General features: G+C 46.2%; 2 protein-coding genes across 2 annotated transcripts; one reads left to right on the top strand and one right to left on the bottom strand.

The window, feature by feature from the left end:
• Positions 1-8,698: 8,698 nt before the first annotated feature.
• LOC123401771 (60S ribosomal protein L13-1-like) lies at positions 8,699-10,777 on the top strand. Its single transcript, XM_045095624.1, has 5 exons — positions 8,699-8,800; positions 9,012-9,130; positions 9,633-9,766; positions 10,151-10,309; positions 10,398-10,777. Exons 2-5 carry the CDS (start codon positions 9,022-9,024, stop codon positions 10,620-10,622), a joined length of 627 nt encoding a protein of 208 aa, XP_044951559.1. The 5' UTR covers positions 8,699-8,800; positions 9,012-9,021; the 3' UTR covers positions 10,623-10,777.
• A 687-nt stretch (positions 10,778-11,464) lies between these two features.
• Positions 11,465-14,688, bottom strand: LOC123403551. The gene is made up of 9 exons (XM_045097477.1): positions 14,479-14,688; positions 14,242-14,268; positions 14,054-14,133; positions 13,662-13,734; positions 13,379-13,436; positions 12,817-12,871; positions 12,149-12,173; positions 11,891-11,982; positions 11,465-11,781 (listed from the first exon to the last, which is right to left on the bottom strand). Exons 1-9 carry the CDS (start codon positions 14,608-14,610, stop codon positions 11,751-11,753), a joined length of 573 nt encoding a protein of 190 aa, XP_044953412.1. The 5' UTR covers positions 14,611-14,688; the 3' UTR covers positions 11,465-11,750.
• Positions 14,689-22,519: the final 7,831 nt, after the last annotated feature.

Below are 22,519 nucleotides of genomic sequence, written 5' to 3'. Positions count from 1 at the left end.
GGTCGTCCCCTCCTCCGATCTGGACTGTCACTCGGTAATCATCCAGCCACGTTTCTGGCTTGGATTCTCCTGTAAACTTGCTGATCCCCGTCGCCACTCGGAAGTTGGGAGGGATATCAGCCGAACGGATGGCTCGACTGAAACACTCGGGACCAGAAACGATGGCCCTGCTTTCACTCGGACGGTCAATATCATGACCACCGCGGTGGGCTCGGCCCCTGTCGACCCTCCGCTGGGCGATATGCCCTCTCGCGTCGGGCCCTAGGTCGTAAGTGTCACCAACTGAACGCCGATCATCATGATGTCGGGGCCTGTAGGGCCCACCCCGCAGAGGGGTGCGTGAACGTCGACGATCTTCGGGATTTATGGAACGGCTGCCTCCCCTGTGTCGCTGATGAGAACCAGGGCTATGAACTGACCGATGCGTGTTCGCATGAACAGAACTATTGTGGATCCTGTTGTGCGACTGGGAGACCGCCGAGTTTTGCTGCTGCGTCGTGTGCAGCAGGGCGCGGATTTGCTCGATCCCCCTGCCAACCTCTGAATCAGTCGGCTGAAGGGAATCGGCTATCTTGACAGCGGCAGCCAAGTTGAGGATGGGCGTGCGGAACAACTCCACATTGCTCCGCCGAGTGTGCCGACTGGCAGAACGGCGAGGTGGACGGCGAGCGCCGGATGTTTCGCCGATCTCATGCTCGTTCCGGCCAACTTGGCGGGACTTTCATGGGAGTTGGCCATGTGTACTTCTGCTGCAGGCCCGCGACCCAAGTACTCAGGAGGGATCTCAGTCGGAACCGAGTCCGAGCGCTGGGACGGCGGGGCAACCACAACCGACTCTAGGACCGCCACTTGCGAAGACGCATTCTGGCACGCCTGGGCGTGTTGCACCCAACGCTGGAGCCGCGGACGGCGGGACCGCTTGTTGTAGTGCGCGACGGCGGCGTAGGACGACACCGGAGTCGACTGCTGGAGAAGAAGAATGTCACGGGCGCCTGCACGGAAGTGCGTAGCTCCGCGACGGGGAAGCGCCTCGACGTCGAGAGGTGCGTCCCGAAGCCACGCCGAATCATCGACGATGAAGGAGAGAGCGCCGAAGAGGATCTCGTGACCCATGCTCGAATCTCCACCGGACGACATGACGAAAAGATGTAGTAGCAAACTCGCCGGAAGTTAGACGCCTGCCCCACGGTGGGCGCCAACTGTCGTGGGTATAAGTCTGACAGTAGATGTGTAGGGTACGAAAGGATGGGCAGAGCCTTAGCTACGGCGAGGCTGTATGAGTTCAGGCCCCTCTGCGGTGGAGGTAATAGCCCTACGTCTCAGTGCTCTGGGAGCTTGTTGTCGAGTGGAATATGAAGTACAGTGAATTGCTCACCCTTGCACCAGTGGGGGAGGGCGGCTTATATAGAGTGCGCTGCCCTCCACAACGGTTCGGTGCACAGAGGTGGAGTAGCGGCGAATAAATGCCTACGTTACAGGTAACGTATGTCTTAAATGTTAATAAAGGCCCATGGAAACGTAAGACCGTTTCCCTCCTGGGGGTTACGATGCACAGACTGGAATCCAGTCGGTTAGTTTGATGTACTCCGAAAGCTCACCTCCGACTGGATGGTGGAGGGTCCGTTACCGACTGGATGATGGGAAGTCCTTAGTTCAGTCGGAACTGACTAAGGGCCTTGTCCCTTATGAGGGGTAGTCCTAGGGTAGGACCTACATGACAGGCCTATGACCCTACCCTAGGACTATAACCCCATCAATCACCATCTAAAGTTCTACAATTTCTACTGTAGAAAATATATCAGAAATGGATGCAGCTTTGGTGCAACTATGACACTTCAAAAGCAACAATTTACTTTTATCTCCATTATGCGCTTTAGCGGCAGTGTAAAAACTGACGTATTTATAAAAATATTGTCTGGAGGAACACCATATTCCTAGGCTAAGATGCAAAAAGTTTAATGTTGGTTATCAGGCGGACAAACGGAATCCTAATACAGAAAACAATACAACAACATGAATGATGTCTCAGCTTCCACGAATTATGTAAATTAACATCACAACGCAAAAGCTACATATAAGTCATGGACATGCAATCTCATCTTGCTACATATAAGTCGGCCGGTGCACAAGGAGGAGGAGGAGTCCTCCTCCAATTTGGTTTGGTTGAGGAGGACTCTCCTTCCTAGTGGGACTCCTCCTTTTGTATTTCGGCCGCTATTGGGTTGGCCGCCCAGCCCACCAGGGGGGCGGTGCGCCACCTTTAGGCCTATTTGGTCCCTCTCCGGGTGGGTGGCTGTCACGTCCAAGATGCGACCCTATCCTCAATTTGGCACGAAGGCCTCGTCAGGGATAGAAGCGCATCTTGTCGTGTCGCAAGAATGGTTATCGTTACAAGTACATATACTGAAAGGAAGAGATATATAATAGAAATGGCTTACACTCGCTACAAGCTACATCAGAGTCACATCAGTACATTTCATAATCGTCAAGAGTAAGAGCAGGGTCCGACTACAGACGAAAACACACGAGAAAAGAAGAACGACGTCCATCCTTGCTATCCCAGGCTGTCGGCCTGGAACCCATCCTAGATCGATGATGAAGAAGAAGAAGCAACTCCAAATGAACAATCAACGCGCTCGCGTCGAGTAACATTTAGTTGTACCTGCAACTGGTGTTGTAGTAATCTGTGAGTCACAGGGGACTCAGCAATCTCATTTCCAAAGGTATCAACACTAGCAAAGCTTAATGGGTGAGGTATGGTTATGTGGTGAGGTTGCAGCAGCGGCTAAGGATATATTTGGTGGCTAAACTTACGCGTACAAGAAATAAGAGGGGGAAGATCTACGCATTACGGACGTGTCTACTAATGATCAAATGAATGATCCTGAACACCTACCTACGTCAGACATAACCCCACCGTGTCCTCGATCGGAGAAGGAGCTCACGAAAGAGACAATCACGATTACGCACACAGTTGGCATATTTTAATTAATTAACTTCAAGTTATCCAGAACCAGTGTTAAACAAAGTTTCCACGTTGCCACATAACCGCGGGCACGGCTTTCCAAAAGATTTAACCCTGCAGGGGTACTCCAACTAGTCCATCACAAATTACCACAAGCCGCATAGAAATCCTCAATCACGAAGCTCGCGATCTCGTCGGATTTCCTAGTGGAAAACCTCAACTCTGAGATTACCCAAAAGCATCACCGGAATCCCGATGCACAAGATATCTCGTCAAAGGTAAAACTAATCCAGCAAGGCCGCCCGGCGTGTCGACGATCCTGATAGGAGCCGCGTATCTCGTTCTCAGGACACGACGGATAAGCGAAGCGTACGGTGGCCTGATAGACATCACCCGAGTTGCCCCCGGGTTGGCCCCGCACCGCTCTGTTTTGGACCAGCACCATCAGCACTGGCCCTCCCTGTATTATGTGAAATTACTCCTCGGGTTCATGACGCCCTATACTTTCGGTATTAACAAAGTTATTGTGTTGGGCAAATGTAGTACCAATGTTGGGCCTTGCCGGACCAGCTTTAATCTAAAACGAATTATCAAGGGGGTCCCCATAACAAACCCGATCGTGTTAGGAGCGCTCAATTATGGAACATAACACCGGTAGCCGAAACTAAGGGGGCAAAGGTGGAACAAAACACCAAGCTAGAAAGGCCGAGCCTTCCACCTTTTACCAAGTATATAGGTGCATTAAATTAAATAACATTTAATATGGTGATATGACAAGGGACCCATGTTATCACATGGAAGCAACTACACCTACAACTAGCAACGCTAACAACAGGGTTAAGCAAGCGGTAACATAGCCAATCAGTGGTTTGCTAGGTCGAACAGGTTGAAGGTAATCATGGCATTGTTGAGAGGCTGATATTTAACATGTGGTAGGCAACGAGACATAAACGATAGAAACGATAAACTAGCATGGCAATGATAGTAATGGTATTTGGGGAAATGGTCATCTTGTCTGAGATCCCGCTTGGAAGAAGAACAACTCCGTGGAGTCGGCGAACCAACGTAGTCGAACGGGTCCTCACAGTCCGACACGCTTGCGGAACTCTATCGAGACGGAGCAAACCGGAAACAAACATCAACACAAATATTCACCACAACAAAAGCAAGACATGATGCATACCCTAATATGATGCATAATCAGTTCAATATGCAAGGTATGGCATGGCAATTCACCTCACACAAAGTCTACACATTAAGTGAAGCTCGATATGCAACGGGTTGCATATCGACGAAACTCCATGATTAATTATTTAATTCACTCCCGATTATTTAACACGCAATATTAAATGTTGTTAACATGGCAAGGGGTGAAGCGATGAACCTACATGGCATCCTAGTCGGTTAACACGCATAGCATAGATCGGAGCTACGGCACAAGAAAACTTGCAACACACGATATATATGCCATGAACGCGTCATGCATGCAAGTTACAACACGGGAAAGAAGGGAAAGAAAGAGGTCTCGCCACGGCGAGCGAAAGGGGAACTATGACGGCAAGACAGAAACGATGCCACGGCAACGTTCCTATCCCGATAACTCGTCGAGATATCGTGCCAACGTATAGGAAGCGTGTGTGGGAACGTTAAGTAAAGATGGGGTGATCCCGTATCTCGGGTTCCCACATGTCGGGGGCACAACGAAGAACAACGTGCAACGGTCAAACATACGGTGCAAACATACATACAACACATACATCACATTCGTTCGTTACACGACACGTTCTCACGGTAATACCTTCGACGCGTGTGAATCAAAGCGGATCGGTTCCTAGCGGACATCGTGGAAGTAGTTGTCGTCGTGGAAGTAGTCGTTCCCACGCCGGTAGTTGAAGTAGTGGTACACGGTCTTCAGCGACGGTTGCGGTCTTCACCTCAGTAGTCGAACACGGGTCTTCGGCGACGTCGAGGAAGTCGAACTCGTTTCCGGGGTCGTCGAGGACGACGTGGTACTCGCCGATCTTGTCGGTTCCATGAAGGAGGGAATGACGCACGCGGTCTTCACCGACATAACCGGCGACATCAAACAACAACGCGACGCAAGCAGCACCAGCAGCAGGAAACGGCAGCACAACGACAACATACCACCATCTAACAACAGCAACTTGCAACAGCAAGCTAGCAAGCTAGCAGCACCTAGCCTAACTAGCAAGGCCAGCAGCAAAAACTACCTAGCAGCAAGCAAGCAACAGCAGCTACACCTAGCATTCACCAAGCAGGCAAACAACAAGCAGCAGCAAGCAGGGCAGGCAATGGCAAGCAACCGCATCGGCAGGCATGGGAGAGGCCAAGGCGGCAGCACATCTCGCGCAGACAAGCTCATCAACAGCAATAGGCAACGGCCACACTACTGACAGCAACAGCAGGCAAGCGGGCACAGCAACAACAGCAAGCAACGCAGCAGCTACAGGCAATAGCAACAGCAAGTGCAGCAGCAAGCAGGCAATGCAATCAGGCACAACAGTAAGCATCGGCGGCGGCATCAAGCTAGCAATAGCAACTAGCATCAGCGGCAGCACACGGCAGCGGCGCAGCAGCAGAACATCATGACGTCGGGGCGTCGCGGGGAACCAAATAGAACAACCGCCGGGCGGCGAGCACGGGACGAGGGCGAGGTCGGGCAAGCACGGCGGGGTCGAGGCTAGGCAGAGGAGGTGGCCTAGGTGGCTCAGGCAAACGGCGAGGCGAGGCGGCGAGGCCATGGCTACCGGCGACGGGGCCGAGGGGAGCACGGCGGCGGGGCATGGGACCTGGAACCGGAGGTGCGGTCGGGCATGGCGAGGGCGAGGCCGAGGGGAACGGCGGCGAGGCGGGCACCGGCAGGCGAGCAGCGCGGCGGAGGAGGAGGACGGGGCCCTGGAAGGCAAGTCGGCGGCGGGGCGAGGTTCGCACGGCGAGCATCGGTGACCAGGGGGCTCGGGACAGAGGGAGCTCGAGCCTGGGGAGGGGATGACGGCGCATGAGGGAAGGGGGAGGAACGAGATCAAGAAGGGATCGGTCGGGCCTCCCTGCGCTAGGTTTGGGGGGGGGGGGGGCTGGCTGGCCTGGGCCAGCTGGCCTGCTGGGCCTCTCTATTTGTTTTTTTTTAAAACTTGGTTTTCCTTTTTTTTCAAACAGAAAACAACACACCCAAAAATATAAAAAGGATTTAACAAAATTAAAAGAAATTCCTTTGACTCCTTTGGAAATAAAACCCCAACTATAAGAAATAGATTGGGCCTTTTAAACAAATAAAAATAAAACCCTTTTGAAGAATAAAATAAAACCTCTTTTATTTAAAGGATAAAATAAAAGCTTTTTAAAAGAGAAAAGAAAATGAGACGGTTTTAAAGATAACACACAAGGAGAAACAAAATAAAAACCCAAGGGTTGCCCCCACATTTAATAAAAGGAGTTTTGAAAGAAGACGATTTTTAAAAGGGGTTTAAACGGAACTTTTACACAACCCCAAAAACAAAATCAACGAGAAGAGAGGAGGGGAGTGGTTCGCGGTGCAATAGGGTTTAGCGGTGGCTCTCACGCACCCTCTCTCACACTCCAACAAAACAACGCCACTTACAAGGCACTAACACCCAACAACACGGCAACAAGCAACACCGACAAAACACAGTTGATATGATGCCATGCATGATGCGATGATGCAAACTAAATGACGATGCAACAAATAAAACTAACACACGATGGAAACGGAATAGAAGGGGGAATCTTCTGGAACGTCGGTCTCGGGCTGTCACAGTGGCCCCTCCCGGTGAAACCCCAGAACCCATTCGTTACTCCGGTACTTTACCAGTAATATCCGAAATCTTTTCTTAAGCTGAATACACCCTTCCTATATATCAATCTTCATTTCCGGACCATTCCGAAACTCCTCGTGATGTCCAAGATCTCATACGGGACTGAGAACAACATCCGGTTACCAATATACATAATTCAACTATACTGAAACATCACCGAACCTTAAGCGTGCAGACCCTGCGGATTCGAGAACTATGCAGACATGATCGAGACACTCTCCGATCAATAACCAATAACGAAATCTTGATGTCCATATTGGCTCCTACATATTCTATGAAGATCTTTATCGGTTGAACCTCTATGTCAAGGATTCAGTTAATCCCGTGTAACAATTCCCTCTGTCCTTTGGTATGTTACTTGCCCGAGATTCGATCGTCGGTATCTCTATAGCTATTTGAATCTCGTTACCGACAAATCCCTTTACTCATTCCGTAATACAAAATCACGTGGCTAACTCTTTAGTCACATTGCTTGCAAGGCTTGTTGTGATGTTGTATTATCGAGTGGGCCCCGAGATACATCTTCGTCATACGGAGTGACAAATCCTAGTTTTGAGCCATGCTAACTCAACAGACACCTTCGTAGATATCTATAGAGCACCTTTATAGTCACCCAGTTACGTTGCGACGTTTGATACACACAGGGTATTCTTCTGGTGTTAGTGAGTTACATGATCTCATGGTCATATGAACATATACTTGACATGCAGAAAAACAGTAGCAATAAACGACACGATCACATGCTACATTCATAGTTTGGGTCTTGTTTATCACATCATTCTCCTTAATGATGTGATATCGTTATCAAGTGACAACCCTTGTCTATGGCCAGGAATCCTTGACCATCTTTGATCAATGAGCTAGTCCGCTAGAGGCTTAATAGGGACAGTGTGTTGTCTATGTATCCAGACATGTATCTAGGTTTTCATTCAATACAATTCTAGTATGGATAATAAACAATTAACTTGAACAAGGAAATATAATAATAACTATTTTATTTTTGTCTCTAGGGCATATTTTCAACAGTCTTCCACTTACACTAGAGTTAATAACTATTTATATGTGATGTTTTGTTTTGTTTGATATAAGTTTCCATGAAACCGGCTCATGCCCCACTTTATACATAAAGCTACATGTGATCCAGATTGGTTGTATTTGTAGAGAATTTGTAGTTCAACCTAAAACCACGTGATAAAGTTAGAATGTCTAGTCATCTGTCCACACCTTCTAACTGACATCTTCGCGACCCCTACATCCCAATCTCCATCTCCAGTCGACATTCTTGACAATTCAACCATGCGCCTGTTCATCTCCGAACAAAACATCACATGTTTGTTTCTCGTGCACCACCCAAAGACACCATACTTACGACTTAGAAACGATGTATTTTGAGATCACATATCATAATCATAATCAACACCGCAGGACATCCCCATCCCTATAGTTTTATGCCTTCCGAGCTCTTTATCCAAACATGCATTTAGCACACATCCTTTGCTTAAATGCTGGACGACTTAACCACAACACGTCTCCTTGCGAGCAAAGTTTCAAGCAGAAATCACAGCACATGCTGAACTGAATACCTCATTTACCTTTTCAGCCGATATTATTCTTCGGACAAATATTTTTTACTTTTAAAAAACATACATTTCAAAGGGACGCATATTATATTTGTAGATAAAGAGAATCTTTTCGATTTCATTCAGTTGTATGTATGTAGGATTAGAGCCCCGGTTGGTGGCTTTAGAAGCCCAGTCATTCTTTCGAGGGAACACCCAGCCCACTCACACAATGCCCATGGGCCGAGCACTGCAAGTGGGTCCCAACCGCAGCCTCACATCCACACGGTCGAAAACCCTACCCTCCCGCACGGGCCAGCACTATAAGATCCCTCATCATCTTCATCCCCCGGCGCCGCCGCTCCAACCCCGCAAAACCCTAGCTCTTCCCCGCTCCGCCGCCGCCGCACCGTCGTCACCAGGTTTGTACCCCCCTCCCCTTGCCTCGCCACCGTTCGTGTCCGACGAAAATGCCGTCGCTTCTTGCTCCAGCGTTCCTGTCGGACGCGTCAGTAGATTCGCCAGCACTTTCTTTCGGATCGAACCCGCGCCGCGCTCTTGATCTTGCCTCCTAGGCTTGGATTCCTCGGCTTCTTGCCGTCTGACTGGTGGATTTGTTCCTGTGGTGTGCAGGTAAGGCGAGATGGTGAAGCACAACAACGTCATCCCCAACGGCCACTTCAAGAAGCACTGGCAGAACTATGTCAAGACGTGGTTCAACCAGCCCGCCCGCAAGCAGAGGCGCCGCATCGGTGAGCACCCCCCGTCTCCTGCCTGTGATGTATGTCTTAGTTGCACTTCCTCAGCGGCGGGATCTGTGATCTATCATATGGGTTGTTTGCTATCGCTCGCTAGTGATTATGGTGCTGTTCTTGACTGGAATGAATGTAAATCGAATGCCATCTAGGATATCTGTTAAGTCACTGGCCCAGTTAGTTTTTTTCCCTAGTAAATCCACCAGTTAGCTTGATGCCAGACTAGACGTCTCTGATATGCTTGTTTACTGCCATGTCTCTTTATGCTTGTAAGTTGAATCCAGCAGTAACATGTGAACAACATTTGCACTGGTGTATGTGTTTACATATAAGGAGTTAAGCACATGTTTGCTACAGCAGAGCAGAGTAGATGCATCACCATTGGTTTCCTTGTTGATTTACTTATAAGTTGCCATGCAATCCACTGGCAACATGTTTGTGTTGTTGTGGTGCTTGTTTGACTCACTGTCGTCTTACATTCTGTTCTTTTTGTATACAGCTCGCCAGAAGAAGGCTGTGAAGATCTTCCCCCGCCCTACCTCTGGACCTCTTCGCCCCATCGTGCAATGCCAGACCCGCAAGTACAACATGAAGGCGAGGGCTGGCAGAGGCTTCACCCTTGAGGAGCTCAAGGTGATTATCGTTCCTGAGCTATGTCTCCTTCATCTCTGAATAGCCTATGAATGATGCAACATCACCAGTTCACACAATTGGTCTATATCTGAACATGGATTTTTAAATGTTAGCTCTGTTAGAAGATTAAAATTCCATTGTGTTGTACATTGTATCAATTGCTGACTTACTTTTGTTCTCTACTTTCAGAGAAGTTTTTATCCATTATGTTTACTTGTGTTCTGTCTGTGTGGCTTTGAATTGCTCGCCCCCTATTACAATTGATGCATGCTGCTTGAGTTTAGATTCAGATGCTAGAAGAGACTATGTGCTGAGAAGCTATAATTGCGTTATTCCAGATCATTCTTTATCATCTGCTAATGTTTATATATACTGTAACTGCAGTCTGCTGGCATCCCAAAGAAGCTTGCACCGACCATTGGCATTTCTGTGGACCACCGCCGCAAGAACAGGTCGCTTGAGGGTATGCAGTCCAACATCCAAAGGCTCAAGACCTACAAGGCCAAGCTTGTTATCTTCCCAAGGCGCGCTCGCAAGGTCAAGGTATGTAGCAGCTTACTCTTTTTCTCTGTATTTTACATTTGGATATTCCAGTGTCTGCGGCCCTCCCTAACTGCTCTTCTAATCCCAGGCTGGTGACTCTACTCCGGAGGAGCTTGCCAACGCCACACAGGTCCAGGGTGACTACATGCCCATTGCCCGTGGCGAGAAGCGCTCAGTGGAGGTCGTGAAGGTGACAGAGGAGATGAAGGAGTTCAAGGCCTATGGCAAGCTCCGCGTCGAGAGGATGAACCAGCGCCAGTTGGGAGCCAGGCAGAAGAAGGCTGCCGAAGCGGAGAAGGAGGAGAAGAAGTGATGAGATGCTTAAGGCAGCCTAGTTGGTTCTGTTGTTATCAAGTGCTAGTTTCTGAATTTCTGTTTTGGCCTTCTCGGACACCTTGTTTGATACCTGATATACTTATTTGGATGATCTGCTATCAAATCTTATCCTATGAGTGCTGTTGGATTTCATCCTTGTGTCTCTTATCAGTTTCTGTGTATGGCACAGTTTGCGCATGTGTTTTGCCTGAGGGTGTTACAAGCAGTTCTATATCACTTGGATGCTTGAATTGAAGCTCAAATTTCACGTGGATTGTAATTTCATATGAAATCGATGCGCCTCAGAATGCATGATTTTTAGATTTATCTCTAGTTAAACCGTGTGCATTGTAAGAACCAATGCAGGGGTAAACTATTTTTTTCACAATAAGAAGCACATTTCAAAGTTTTGACAAGTCATTTTGACTGTAACCTTTGCTATCCAGAGCTTCTTTTTCGGATTAAAAGGCGAAGTAAAATCTTCTAATCCTTATGATTTTTTTTATGCACGTTTGATTTCATAGAAATTCCTTATCCACTGCAACCCCTTTGAAAGAACCCGTTGTTTTTGCTGTGCATAATCAAACATCCTCACAATCCTGTGGTATTGGGGATGACAATCTCTATTCCTGTGAATCAAGAGGCCCTAAGAGACCCACATTAAAGATTTATATATGGTTGTGTTTTTCTTCAAAAGAAACATGCAATTGAAAATAGTTCTAGGGTCATATGATATCGTAGAACAAGCCAGCATAAAAAAGGTGATCACCCTGGGAAGGAAAATCAGCTGGAGGAAGAAGTTATGCCAGCGATTTCAATCGCATGGAAGCATCCATTTTCTTTCAACAAGACAACATATGTATTCAGATTAGTTCAACAGATCATACCATGCTGGTAACTGTAATTCAGTATGCAAAATAATTCTCAGAGTTTGAATGTTCTCAACAGAGCAGTCATTATGGGGAAAATTGCAAGTCCCTCTTTAAGACAACAACATGAGTGCCAAAAACACAGATGCTAAAATATCACATGTTCATTTCCTACTGTAGCTTCTCTTCCTTGACGCTCTCCAGACAACCATCTGTGTTTGCTTTGTCCAATAAATACGGGGCGTTAACGCGTGTTGTTATAGTTCATCGTCGACCGGGGCCGTAGCGCTGGAGATGGCAGGAAGGAGAACGAAACAATGGGAAAACGTCAGCCAGTTCTAGCAAGTGTAAAGGGCGTGAATCAGGTGATCCATATATATACCGATACATCGTATACCTTGTGGACTGGCAGTGTTTGCTAATATCCTGGCAAAGGGCCTGGCTCACGTTCCCGGATTCTGCTGAGCTTGTTTTTATCCACTCCGCAAGCTGCAATGAAAAAAACAAACTTGTTAGGCCTTGTGCCAACATATTTACAGATCTTCATAGTTACTCCACAAAACAAAACACAGCTACCAAATAAGTGGAAAAAGATTCATATGATATTTACAAAAATCTATCAAATACTGATAATGCCATTCAAGACAAGAAGTACCTCGTCCTCAGTTTCCTCCAGTAACCTGCGCCACAAGTGAACTTTGTCAGCACGCCCAGTGATTCACTTATTCAATAGCCAACACAATTCTTCAAAAGTCAAGAAAGGTAATATCAACTTTCGACAACTGTTAAATTTGCATTTCTAAAGCAATCTGATTATTTGCCAAATTAAGCACCTATTACAAGCAAATTTGACCTTATACAAGTAGGGCAAAACAGAGTTTTCCATGTTTTTTGACAGAAATCTGAGAGCTCTATTAAGGCCACATCACAGCTCCGTCCACTCAATGGGGTTACAAGGAGTAGTTGGCAACAAAGCCACACGCCCGACACACTGTTCGTCAGTTACAAGGTTTTTACTGAAGAAGGCCGAGCACCTTTTACACGATTCACTAACAAGATGATGGCTAAGCTATATAGAATATCTTAAATCCAGCAAACAGAAAATAGGTAATAAAAAGGTTAAAGGGGGCAGAGATAAGTTGCTTTTTTGCCCAAGTTAACTAGTAAGTCTAGGCTGGTACGTACAAAGTTCTATACAATGTCCATTTTACATTGTACAGAGGTTGCATCAATTAGTTCGGATAGGAGGGAGTAGCATATATTTAAGTAAATTCTGTTTCATTATCAGTTCAATTCTCTGAAGTACTGAAAACCGCACTGTACCTTCCACAGTAACTGGATAAATTTTTGGAGTGTGCTCGTGCTGCAGCTTTCTTATCTACACACAAATTATCAGACAATCAGTACACAATTAGTAACTACAAGTCACACTTCTTTACAGCTCATAATCATTATATCTCAATGAGAGCAATCCAATACAGAGTAGCTGGTATGGTTTGCTTGTTATTTAGCTTAAATGTATCCACAAGTTCATTGCCTTGTAATGGATACTAACTCCTACTCATTTTACTTTTACGGAAGACTACATAAGTCTATTGCGGCGAGCACAAGATTGTATTGGCATTGCTGACTCTGGTATCCTTGTCATAAGTCTATTGCGGCGAGCACTGGGATATATAATTCTAATATAGGGCTTGCTGGATTTCCTGAGATGACACATGTGCGGAACAATTGACTATGGCTCTCCAGTGTTTATTTGTGTGGTAAGAATAACCAAAACAAACTACGGGGTATGGACTGGCCATGGCTCTCCAGCGTTTATGGTGTGGTAACAACTTAAACCCAATCAAAAGAGTAAACAGGTGCCAGAAATATCCTAACTTACCAGTTTGAAAACTGCTCCAGTTTGCTACTTTCACCCATTCTTTCTCGCCTGATTCCGACTGCACACAGTTCAGTTTATTAGATGACTAAAATGCTTTGGCTGGTGCTCAAATTATAGAGAACAGATCAACAGTTCAATGCTACAGGGATAACTCGGTTATAATATATCCATATATCCGAGTACATGACTTAATATGTTGGAAAAAAAGAAAGATCTAGCCTGAATAAGATGGCAGTGTGCAGAAAACAGAATTCTAAAACAGTTGTGTAGCCTCATTTTATACCTTCTGCAACGTATAGTCTTGCATCTTATCACATAGGTCATCCAGAAGCTCTACGATTCGAAGCTCGCTGACTCTGCAACGCACGTACATAATCAAGGACATACCAATGCAAGAAAAAAAAAACTCGCTCCGATACATAACATGTGTTGTGGCTTTAGTTTGAACCAAAACCACGACACTTATTATGGATCGGAGGGAGTAGAAGATAAAGACCATGTCCATAATTTATTATGCAGGCGTCGAAGCGAATGCAGAGTAAATTGTCAGCATTCCACTGCATCACATTGTGTCCACTTGATGTTCTGTTGTAGTTGAACAGAACATTTTTTTCACCGCAGTTTAATCATTGAACACCAGAGGGGTAGTGCATTGTTGAACTGTTGATGATATACCTGTAGTCGATGACTTTCCCTTCACGCTGACCTTTCGAATTCAAGCGGTTACGCAAGTCCAAGTGATTTCTTGGTTTCTCCTGCATTAGAAATTACAAAGCTCAGGAACAATTAGCAATCGACAAACAATAGCAGAAATCAAGCAGCACCTAGACAAAGCCAATCGAAAGGCAGGAAGTTTGACTCACGCTGGAGATTCCAATCTCTAGCTCAGCCTGCAAAAACAAGACCCAAAAGATACATCAGAACCTCTGCCACTATAGCGCGCCTCCCAAACAAAACCGCTGAAGCAACGCGCTTTCAAAATCCCACGACGTCTGCAAGGAATCCACGAAGATCCAGGAGGGAAAATCGCTTCCCGGACGGCGGGAAAGACTGGAGATGGAGAAGGACGGAAGGGAGAGGAGATCAGGGGAGGAGCTCACCGCGACGGCCTTGCAGGCGGCGCACTTGTCGCCGATGGCGGAGGCGGAGGCGCCGGCGGCCGCAGCGAGTATGGCGGCGAGGAGGAGCAGGACGGTGCCGGATCTGCGGCGGGTCGCTCGTCTCGGCTCCATCGCTCCCTCCCTCCGGCGATCTCGATCTCCAGTCTCCGCTTCTTTCTTCGTCGTGTGAGTTTGGCCCTTTTGCAGATACGACCTCCAGGTCCGGCATGTATTTAAATATGCCCCTGCGGCCCCCTCCCAGTACCACAGAAGCTCCTGGACCTCCTTGACCAATTTACTTGTGTGAGTCTGGGCCCACCTGTCATTACACATGCGGTAGCAGATCCCATTTGGACAAGTTAGGAAAATAAATGAATGAATGCATCGAAACAGAACACCTGCTTGTAAGTTATTAGTTGTCAAATACTCCCTCCGTCCCAAAATAACTGTCTCAAGCTTAGTACAAATTTGTACTAGAGCTAGTATAAAATTGAGACACTTATTTTAAAACGGAGGGAGTGTATATATATATATATATATATATATATATATATATATATATATATATATATATATATATATATATATATATATATATATATCGATCTTTGTTCAAAGAAAAATTGAGCCGGTTTATGTGAAAACCTTGGTTGAAACCGTGATCTAGTTTATATGAAAGATCATATCAGAAACCTTAATAGCCTGAGGAGCAATACATCTTGCGGAAGCAAGAACATCAAAAACACACAAGTCATGTGCATGGGCGAGACAACATAAGAAGTCATGTCGAAAGCACATACACGACACCACTAGCAAACAGGGAGTTGTGAATAGCCACACAGTAAATCGAAAGACAACACACGGGCAACTCCGAGCAGAGACACAAAAGAGTGCGCCAATTGAGCAACATCAAAACCACAAGCAGGAACACCTCAGTCAATCATCAGAACGCAGTCGCACCATCATTGGCTCGTCGTTCACGCATGAGAATAATACATCGAAGGGTGGTCATATCCCATGGGAAGTGGGGAGAACGAGCGAAGGAAGAGTGACATGACCTTGAAGAGTGTCGCTACCGATAGCATCTCCATCAGAAAGGGGGGGGGGAGGGGTCATTACCCATAGGGAGTGCAGATGAAGGACACACACAACCGCGAGCCGGTCATCACCACTAGTAGAAAAAGGACCTATTGTCCCGGTTCGTGAGGGTCATTTGTCCCGGTTTTTGAACCAGGATAAGGTGTCGGTACTAATGCCCTAAACCTTTAGTCCCGGTTCTTGCATAAACCGGGACAGATGGGCCTCCACGTGCCCGGTGCGGCGAGCCCAGGCAGGAGGGCGTTTGGTCCCGGTTGGTGGCACCAACCGGGACCAATAGGCATCCACGCGTCAGCATCTCAGGTGCTGGGGTTTTTTTTTGAAAGGGGGGGGGGAGGGTTTTGGGGGGTTAATTTAGGTGTTTCATATATTGTGTTAGCATGCTAATTAATAGAGAGAAGTGTCCTTTCTTATCTTCGTGCTTGGTCGATGCTACGTACTATACGTATAGAGAGGACTAGACACGCTAGCTAGTTAAGCAAATGAAGGAAACAGAAGATCGTCATGAACATATGCATACAAAGAGAAGTGATATCGACCACCTCTCCTTCTCTGAGAGATTGGTCGAACAACAAGTTCTCGTATATCTATCCGACGCTACTGGCTACATATATACAATATAAGTATCTTTTACAATATAATCTTCTAATTAAAATTGAACCCTGCACGGTCCACATAGTATTCTCCGTCTTTAGCGATCACGTGGTCAAGAAAGAATGCCGCCAATTCCTCTTGAATTCCTCGCATACGATCTGGTGCTAGGAGTTCATCTCGCATCCGAAATATCTAATTTGAAGAAGGGGGTCAATACATATATATGAATAAATGAAACTAAACACAAATGATGGTAATAAAATAAAATTGTGAATATAATTATTTGCGCACTTCATATTGTTTCTCGGAGTAGCCCCGCTCACAGGTCGTGTGGCGGATGGACTCGCAAATGTAGTATCCACAGTAATTAGTCCCTTCTTCCTGCCACAGCCACTTTACAAGAAATAGAGGTCAATCAAACTGATAATTAGCAAGCATGCTAAATGGTATTGATGAAACTAGCGCTTGAATCACTAGGAGATGCGTGGAACATATATGCTACTATAGTACTTACTTTCGAGTGTCTAAACTGCAGCTTCTTTGGCATTCCCGGAGTTTTTGAGGTGAATTTACTCCAAACCCTGCCAGACAAAGAAAACAATTACTTGATATCAGGAAATGAACAAATTGAAGTTGCCGATATGGTGCGATAATGATAGATTTAACTTACTGTTGGGGAACGTCGCATGGGAAACAAAATTTTCCTACGCGCACGAAGACCTATCATGGTGATGTCCATCTACGAGAGGGGATGTGTGATCTACGTACCCTTGTAGACCGTACAGCAGAAGCGTTAGTGAACGCGGTTGATGTAGTGGAACGTCCTCACGTCCCTCGATCCGCCCCGCGAACCGTCCCGCGATCAGTCCCACGATCTAGTGCCGAACGGACGGCACCTCCGCGTTCAACACACGTACAGCTCGACGATGATCTCGGCCTTCTTGATCCAGCAAGAGAGACAGAGAGGTAGAAGAGTTCTCCGACAGCGTGACGGCGCTCTGGAGGTTGGTGGTGATCTTATCTCAGCAGGGCTCCGCCCGAGCTCCGCAGAAACGCGATCTAGAGGAAAAACCGTGGAGGTATGTGGTCGGGCTGCCGTGGAAAAGTCGTCTCAAATCAGCCCTAAAACCTCCGTATATATAGGGGGAAGAGGGGGAGCCTTGCCTTGGGGTCCAAGGACCCTCAAGGGCTTCGGCCGAGCCAAGGGGGGAAACCCTCCCCTTCCAAACCGAGTCCAACTAGGTTTGGAAGGAGGAGTCCTTCCCCCTTTTCCCACCTCCTCTTTTTTTTTTCTTTTCTCTTTGATTTTCTTCCTATGGTGCATAGGGCCTTCTTGGGCTGCCCCACCAGCCCACTAAGGGCTGGTGCGCCACCCCCAAGGCCTATGGGCTTCCCCGGGGTGGGTTGCCCCCCCGGTGAACTCCCGGAACCCATTCGTCATTCCCGGTACATTCCCGGTAACTCCGAAAACCTTCCGGTAATCAAATGAGGTCATCCTATATATCAATCTTTGTTTCCGGACCATTTCGGAAACCCTCGTGATCTCCGTGATCTCATCCGAGACTCCGAACAACATTCGGTAACCAACCATATAACTCAAATACGCATAAAACAACGTCGAACCTTAAGTGTGCAGACCCTGCGGGTTCGAGAACTATGTAGACATGACCCGAGAGACTCCTCGCTCAATATCCAATAGCGGGACCTGGATGCCCATATTGGATCCTACATATTCTACGAAGATCTTATCGTTTGAACCTTAGTGCCAAGGATTCATATAATCTCGTATGTCATTCCCTTCGTCCTTTGGTATGTTACTTGCCCGAGATTCGATCGTCAGTATCCGCATACCTATTTCAATCTCGTTTACCGGCAAGTCTCTTTACTCGTTCCATAATACAAGATCCCGCAACTTACACTAAGTCACATTGCTTGCAAGGCTTGTGTGTGATGTTGTATTACTGAGTGGGCCCCGAGATACCTCTCCGTCACACGGAGTGACAAATCCCAGTCTCGATCCATACTAACTCAACGAACACCTTCGGAGATACCTGTAGAGCATCTTTATAGTCACCCAGTTACGTTGCGACGTTTGATACACACAAAGTATTCCTCCGGTGTCAGTGAGTTATATGATCTCATGGTCATAGGAACAAATACTTGACACGCAGAAAACAGTAGCAACAAAATGACACGATCAACATGCTAGTCTATTAGTTTGGGTCTAGTCCATCACGTGATTCTCCTAATGACGTGATCCAGTTATCAAGCAACAACACCTTGTTTATAATCAGAAGACACTGACTATCTTTGATCAACTGGCTAGCCAACTAGAGACTTGCTAGGGACAGTGTTTTGTCTATGTATCCACACATGTATATAAGTCTTCATTCAATACAATTATAGCATGGATAATAAACGATTATCTTGATACAGGAATTATAATAATAACTATATTTATTATTGCCTCTAGGGCATAATTCCAACAGTCTCCCACTTGCACTAGAGTCAATAATCTAGCCCTCACATCATCATGCGAATTACATTGTAATAAATCTAACACCCATACAGTTCTGGTGTTGATCATGCTTTGCGCGTGGAAGAGGTTTAGTCAGCGGGTCTGCTACATTCAGATCCGTGTGCACTTTGCATATATTTACGTCCTCTCCTTTGACGTAGTCGCGGATGAGGTTGAAGCGTCGTTTGATGTGTCTGGACTTCTTGTGAAATCATGGTTCCTTTGCTAAGGCAATGGTTCCTTTGCTAAGGCAATGGCACCCGTGTCTGGACTTCTTGTGAAATCATGGTAGTACTTCCAAAGTCCACACTTTGTTCTCATACATGGATCCTATCTCGGACTTCATGGCTTCTAGCCATTTGTTGGAATCTGGGCCCACCATTGCTTCTTCACAATTTGCAGGTTCATTGTTGTCTAACAACATGATTGACAAGACGGGATTACTGTACCACTCTGGAGCAGCACGTGGTCTCGTCGACCTGCGTGGTTTGACAGAAACTTGAACCGGAGTTTCATGATCATCATCATTAACTTCCTCCTCAACCGGCGTCGCAACGACAGAGGTTTCCCCTTGCCCTACGCCACCATCCAGAGGGATGAGAGGTTCGACAACCTCATCCAGTTCTATCTTCCTCCCACTCAATTCTCTCGAGAGAAACTCCTTCTCGAGAAAAGCTCCATTTTTAGCAACAAACACTTTGCCCTCGGATTTGAGATAGAAGGTGTACCCAACTGTCTCTTTTGGGTAACCTATGAAGATGCACTTTTCCGCTTTGGGTTCCAGCTTTTCAGGCTGAAGCTTTTTGACATAAGCATCACATCCCCAAACTTTAAGAAACGACAACTTTGGCCTTTTGCCATACCACAGTTCGTATGGTGTCGTCCCAACGGATTTTGATGGTGCCCTATTTAAAGTGAATGCAGCTATTTCTAATGCATAACCCCAAAACGATAACGGCAAATCGGTAAGAGACATCATAGATCGCACCATCTCTAATAAAGTACGATTACGACGTTCGGATACACCATTACACTGTGGTGTTCCAGGCGGTGTCAACTGTGAAACAATTCCACATTGTCTTAAGTGAGCACCAAACTCGAAACTCAGATATTCACCCCCATGATCAGACCGTAGGAACTTGATCTTCTTGTTACGATGATTTTCAACTTCACTCTAAAATTGCTTGAACTTTTCAAACATGTCAAACTTGTGCTTCATTAAGTAGACATAACCATAGCTACTCAAATCGTCAGTGAAGGTGAGAAAATAACGATATCCGCCGCGTGCCTCTACGCTCATCGGACCGCAGACATCGGTATGTATGATTTCCAACAAGTCACTGGCACGCTCCATTGTTTCGGAGAACGGAGTTTTACTCATCTTGCCCATGAGGCATGGTTCGCACGTGTCAAGTGGATCAAAGTCAAGTGACTCCAAAAGTCCATCGGCATGGAGTTTCTTCATACGCTTTACACTAATATGACCTAAGCGGCAGTGCCACAAAAATATGGCGCTATCATTGTTAACTCTAACTCTTTTGGTCTCAATGTTATGTATGTGTGTATCACTATCAAGATTCAATATGAACAATCCTCTCACATTGGGTGCATGACCATGAAAAATGTTACTCATAGAAATAGAACAACCATTATTCTCTGACTTAAAAGAGTAACCATCTCGCAATAAACAAGATCCAGATATAATGTTCATGCTCAACGCAGGCACTAAATAACAATGATTCAAGTTCATAACTAATCCTGATGGTAACTGAAGTGAAACTGTGCCGACGGCGATTGCATCAACCTTGGAACCATTTCCTACGTGCATCGTCACTTCATCTTTCGCCAGCCTTCGTCTATTCCGCAGTTCCTGTTTCGAGTTGGAAATATGAGCAACAGAACCGGTATCGAATACCCAGGCACTACTACGAGAGCCGGTTAAGTACACATCAATAACATGTATATCAAATATACCTGATTTTTCTTTGGCCGCCTTCTTATCAGCCAGATACTTGGGGCAATTGCGCTTCTAGTGACCCATACCCTTGCAATAGTAACACTCTGTTTCAGGCTTAGGTCCAGCTCTGGGTTTCTTCGTCGGATTGGCAACAGGCTTGCCGCTCTTCTTTGAATTACCCTTCTTGCCTTTGCCGTTTCTCTTGAAACTAGTGGTCTTATTCACCATCAACACTTGATGCTCTTTACGGAGTTCAGACTCTGCGACTTTCAGCATCGCAAACAACTCGCCGGGAGACTTGTTCATCCCTTGCATGTTGTAGTTCAACACAAAGCCTTTATAGCTTGGCGGCAGTGATTGAAGGATTCTGTCAGTGATAGCTTCTTGCGGGAGTTCAATCCCCAGCTCAGCTAGACGGTTTGAGTACCCAGACATTTTGAGCACATGTTCACTGACAGACGAGTTCTCTTCCATCTTGCAAGCATAGAATTTATCGGAGGTCTCATACCTCTCGATCCGGGCGTTCTTCTGAAAAATAAACTTCAACTCCTGGAACATCTCAAATGCTCCATGACGCTCAAAGCGACGTTGAAGTCCCGGTTCTAAGCCATACAAGACTGCACATTGAACTACTGAGTAGTCCTCCTTACGTGCTAACCAAGCGTTCTTAACATCCTGATCAGCCATAGCGGGTGGTTCATCTCCTAGCGCAGCATTAAGGACATAATCCTTCTTCCCAGCTTGTAATATTAGCTTAAGATTATGAGCCCAGTCTACAAAGTTGCTTCCATCATCTTTCAACTTAGCTTTCTCTAGGAACGTATTAAAATTCAGGGTGACTGTCGCGTGAGCCATGATCTACAACAGAAATATATTCAAAGTGGACTTAGACTATGTTCAAGATAATTAGAGTTTAACTTAATCAAATTACTCGCTAAACTCCCACTCAAAAAGTACATCTCTCTAGTCATTTGAGTGGTTCATGATCCACTTACACTAGCTCAAGTCCGATCATCACGTGAGTTGAGCATAGTTTCAGTGGTAAGCATCCCTATGCTAATCATATCATCTATATGATTCATGATCGACCTTTCGGTCTCATGTGTTCCGAGGCCATGTCTGCACATGCTAGGCTCGTCAAGCTTAACCCGAGTGTTCCGCGTGCGCAACTGTTTTGCACCCGTTGTATGTGAACGTTGAGTCTATCACACTCGATCATCACGTGGTGTCTCGAAACGACGAACTGTAGCAACGGTGCACAGTCGGGGAGAACACAATTTCGTCTTGAAATTTTAGTGAGAGATCACCTCATAATGCTACCGTCGTTCTAAGCAAAATAAGGTGCATAAAAGATTAACATCACATGCAATTGATAAGTGACATGATATGGCCATCATCACGTGCTCCTTGATCTCCATCACCAAAGCACCGGCACGATCTTCTTGTCACCGGCGCCACACCATGATCTCCATCAACGTGTCGCCATCGGGGTTGTCGTGCTACTCATGCTATTACTACTAAAGCTACATCCTAGCAAAATAGTAAACGCATCGGCAAGCACAAACGTTAGTATAAAGACAACCCTATGGCTCCTGCCGGTTGCGGTACCATCGACGTGCAAGTCGATATTTTCTATTACAACATGATCATCTCATACATCCAATATATCACATCACATCGTTGGCTATATCACATCACAAGCATACCCTGCAAAAACAAGTTAGACGTCCTCTAATTTTGTTGTTGCATGTTTTACGTGGTGACCATGGGTATCTAGTAGGATCGCATCTTACTTACGCAAACACCACAACGGAGATATATGAGTTGCTATTTAACCTCATCCAAGGACCTCGTCGGTCAAATCCGATTCAACT

This window comes from Hordeum vulgare, chromosome 6H (assembly GCF_904849725.1).
Source record: "Hordeum vulgare subsp. vulgare chromosome 6H, MorexV3_pseudomolecules_assembly, whole genome shotgun sequence".
Lineage (NCBI taxonomy): Eukaryota > Viridiplantae > Streptophyta > Magnoliopsida > Poales > Poaceae > Hordeum > Hordeum vulgare.
The sequence above is the reverse complement of the archived record's forward strand: the minus strand, read 5'-3'. Positions and strand labels throughout refer to the sequence as shown.

Excerpts from the sequence above, each read along its gene's own strand:
- LOC123403551 (XM_045097477.1), bottom strand. The coding sequence starts at position 14,610 with ATGGAGCCGAGACGAGCGACCCGCCGCAGATCCGGCACCGTCCTGCTC. Across the intron at positions 14,269-14,478 it reads CCGCCTGCAAGGCCGTCGCG|GCTGAGCTAGAGATTGGAAT; the intron begins GTGAGCTCCTCC and ends TTGTTTTTGCAG. Across the intron at positions 13,735-14,053 it reads GGGAAAGTCATCGACTACAG|AGTCAGCGAGCTTCGAATCG; the intron begins GTATATCATCAA and ends CGTGCGTTGCAG.
- LOC123401771 (XM_045095624.1), top strand. The coding sequence starts at position 9,022 with ATGGTGAAGCACAACAACGTCATCCCCAACGGCCACTTCAAGAAGCAC. Across the intron at positions 9,131-9,632 it reads CAAGCAGAGGCGCCGCATCG|CTCGCCAGAAGAAGGCTGTG; the intron begins GTGAGCACCCCC and ends TTTTGTATACAG. Across the intron at positions 10,310-10,397 it reads GGCGCGCTCGCAAGGTCAAG|GCTGGTGACTCTACTCCGGA; the intron begins GTATGTAGCAGC and ends TTCTAATCCCAG.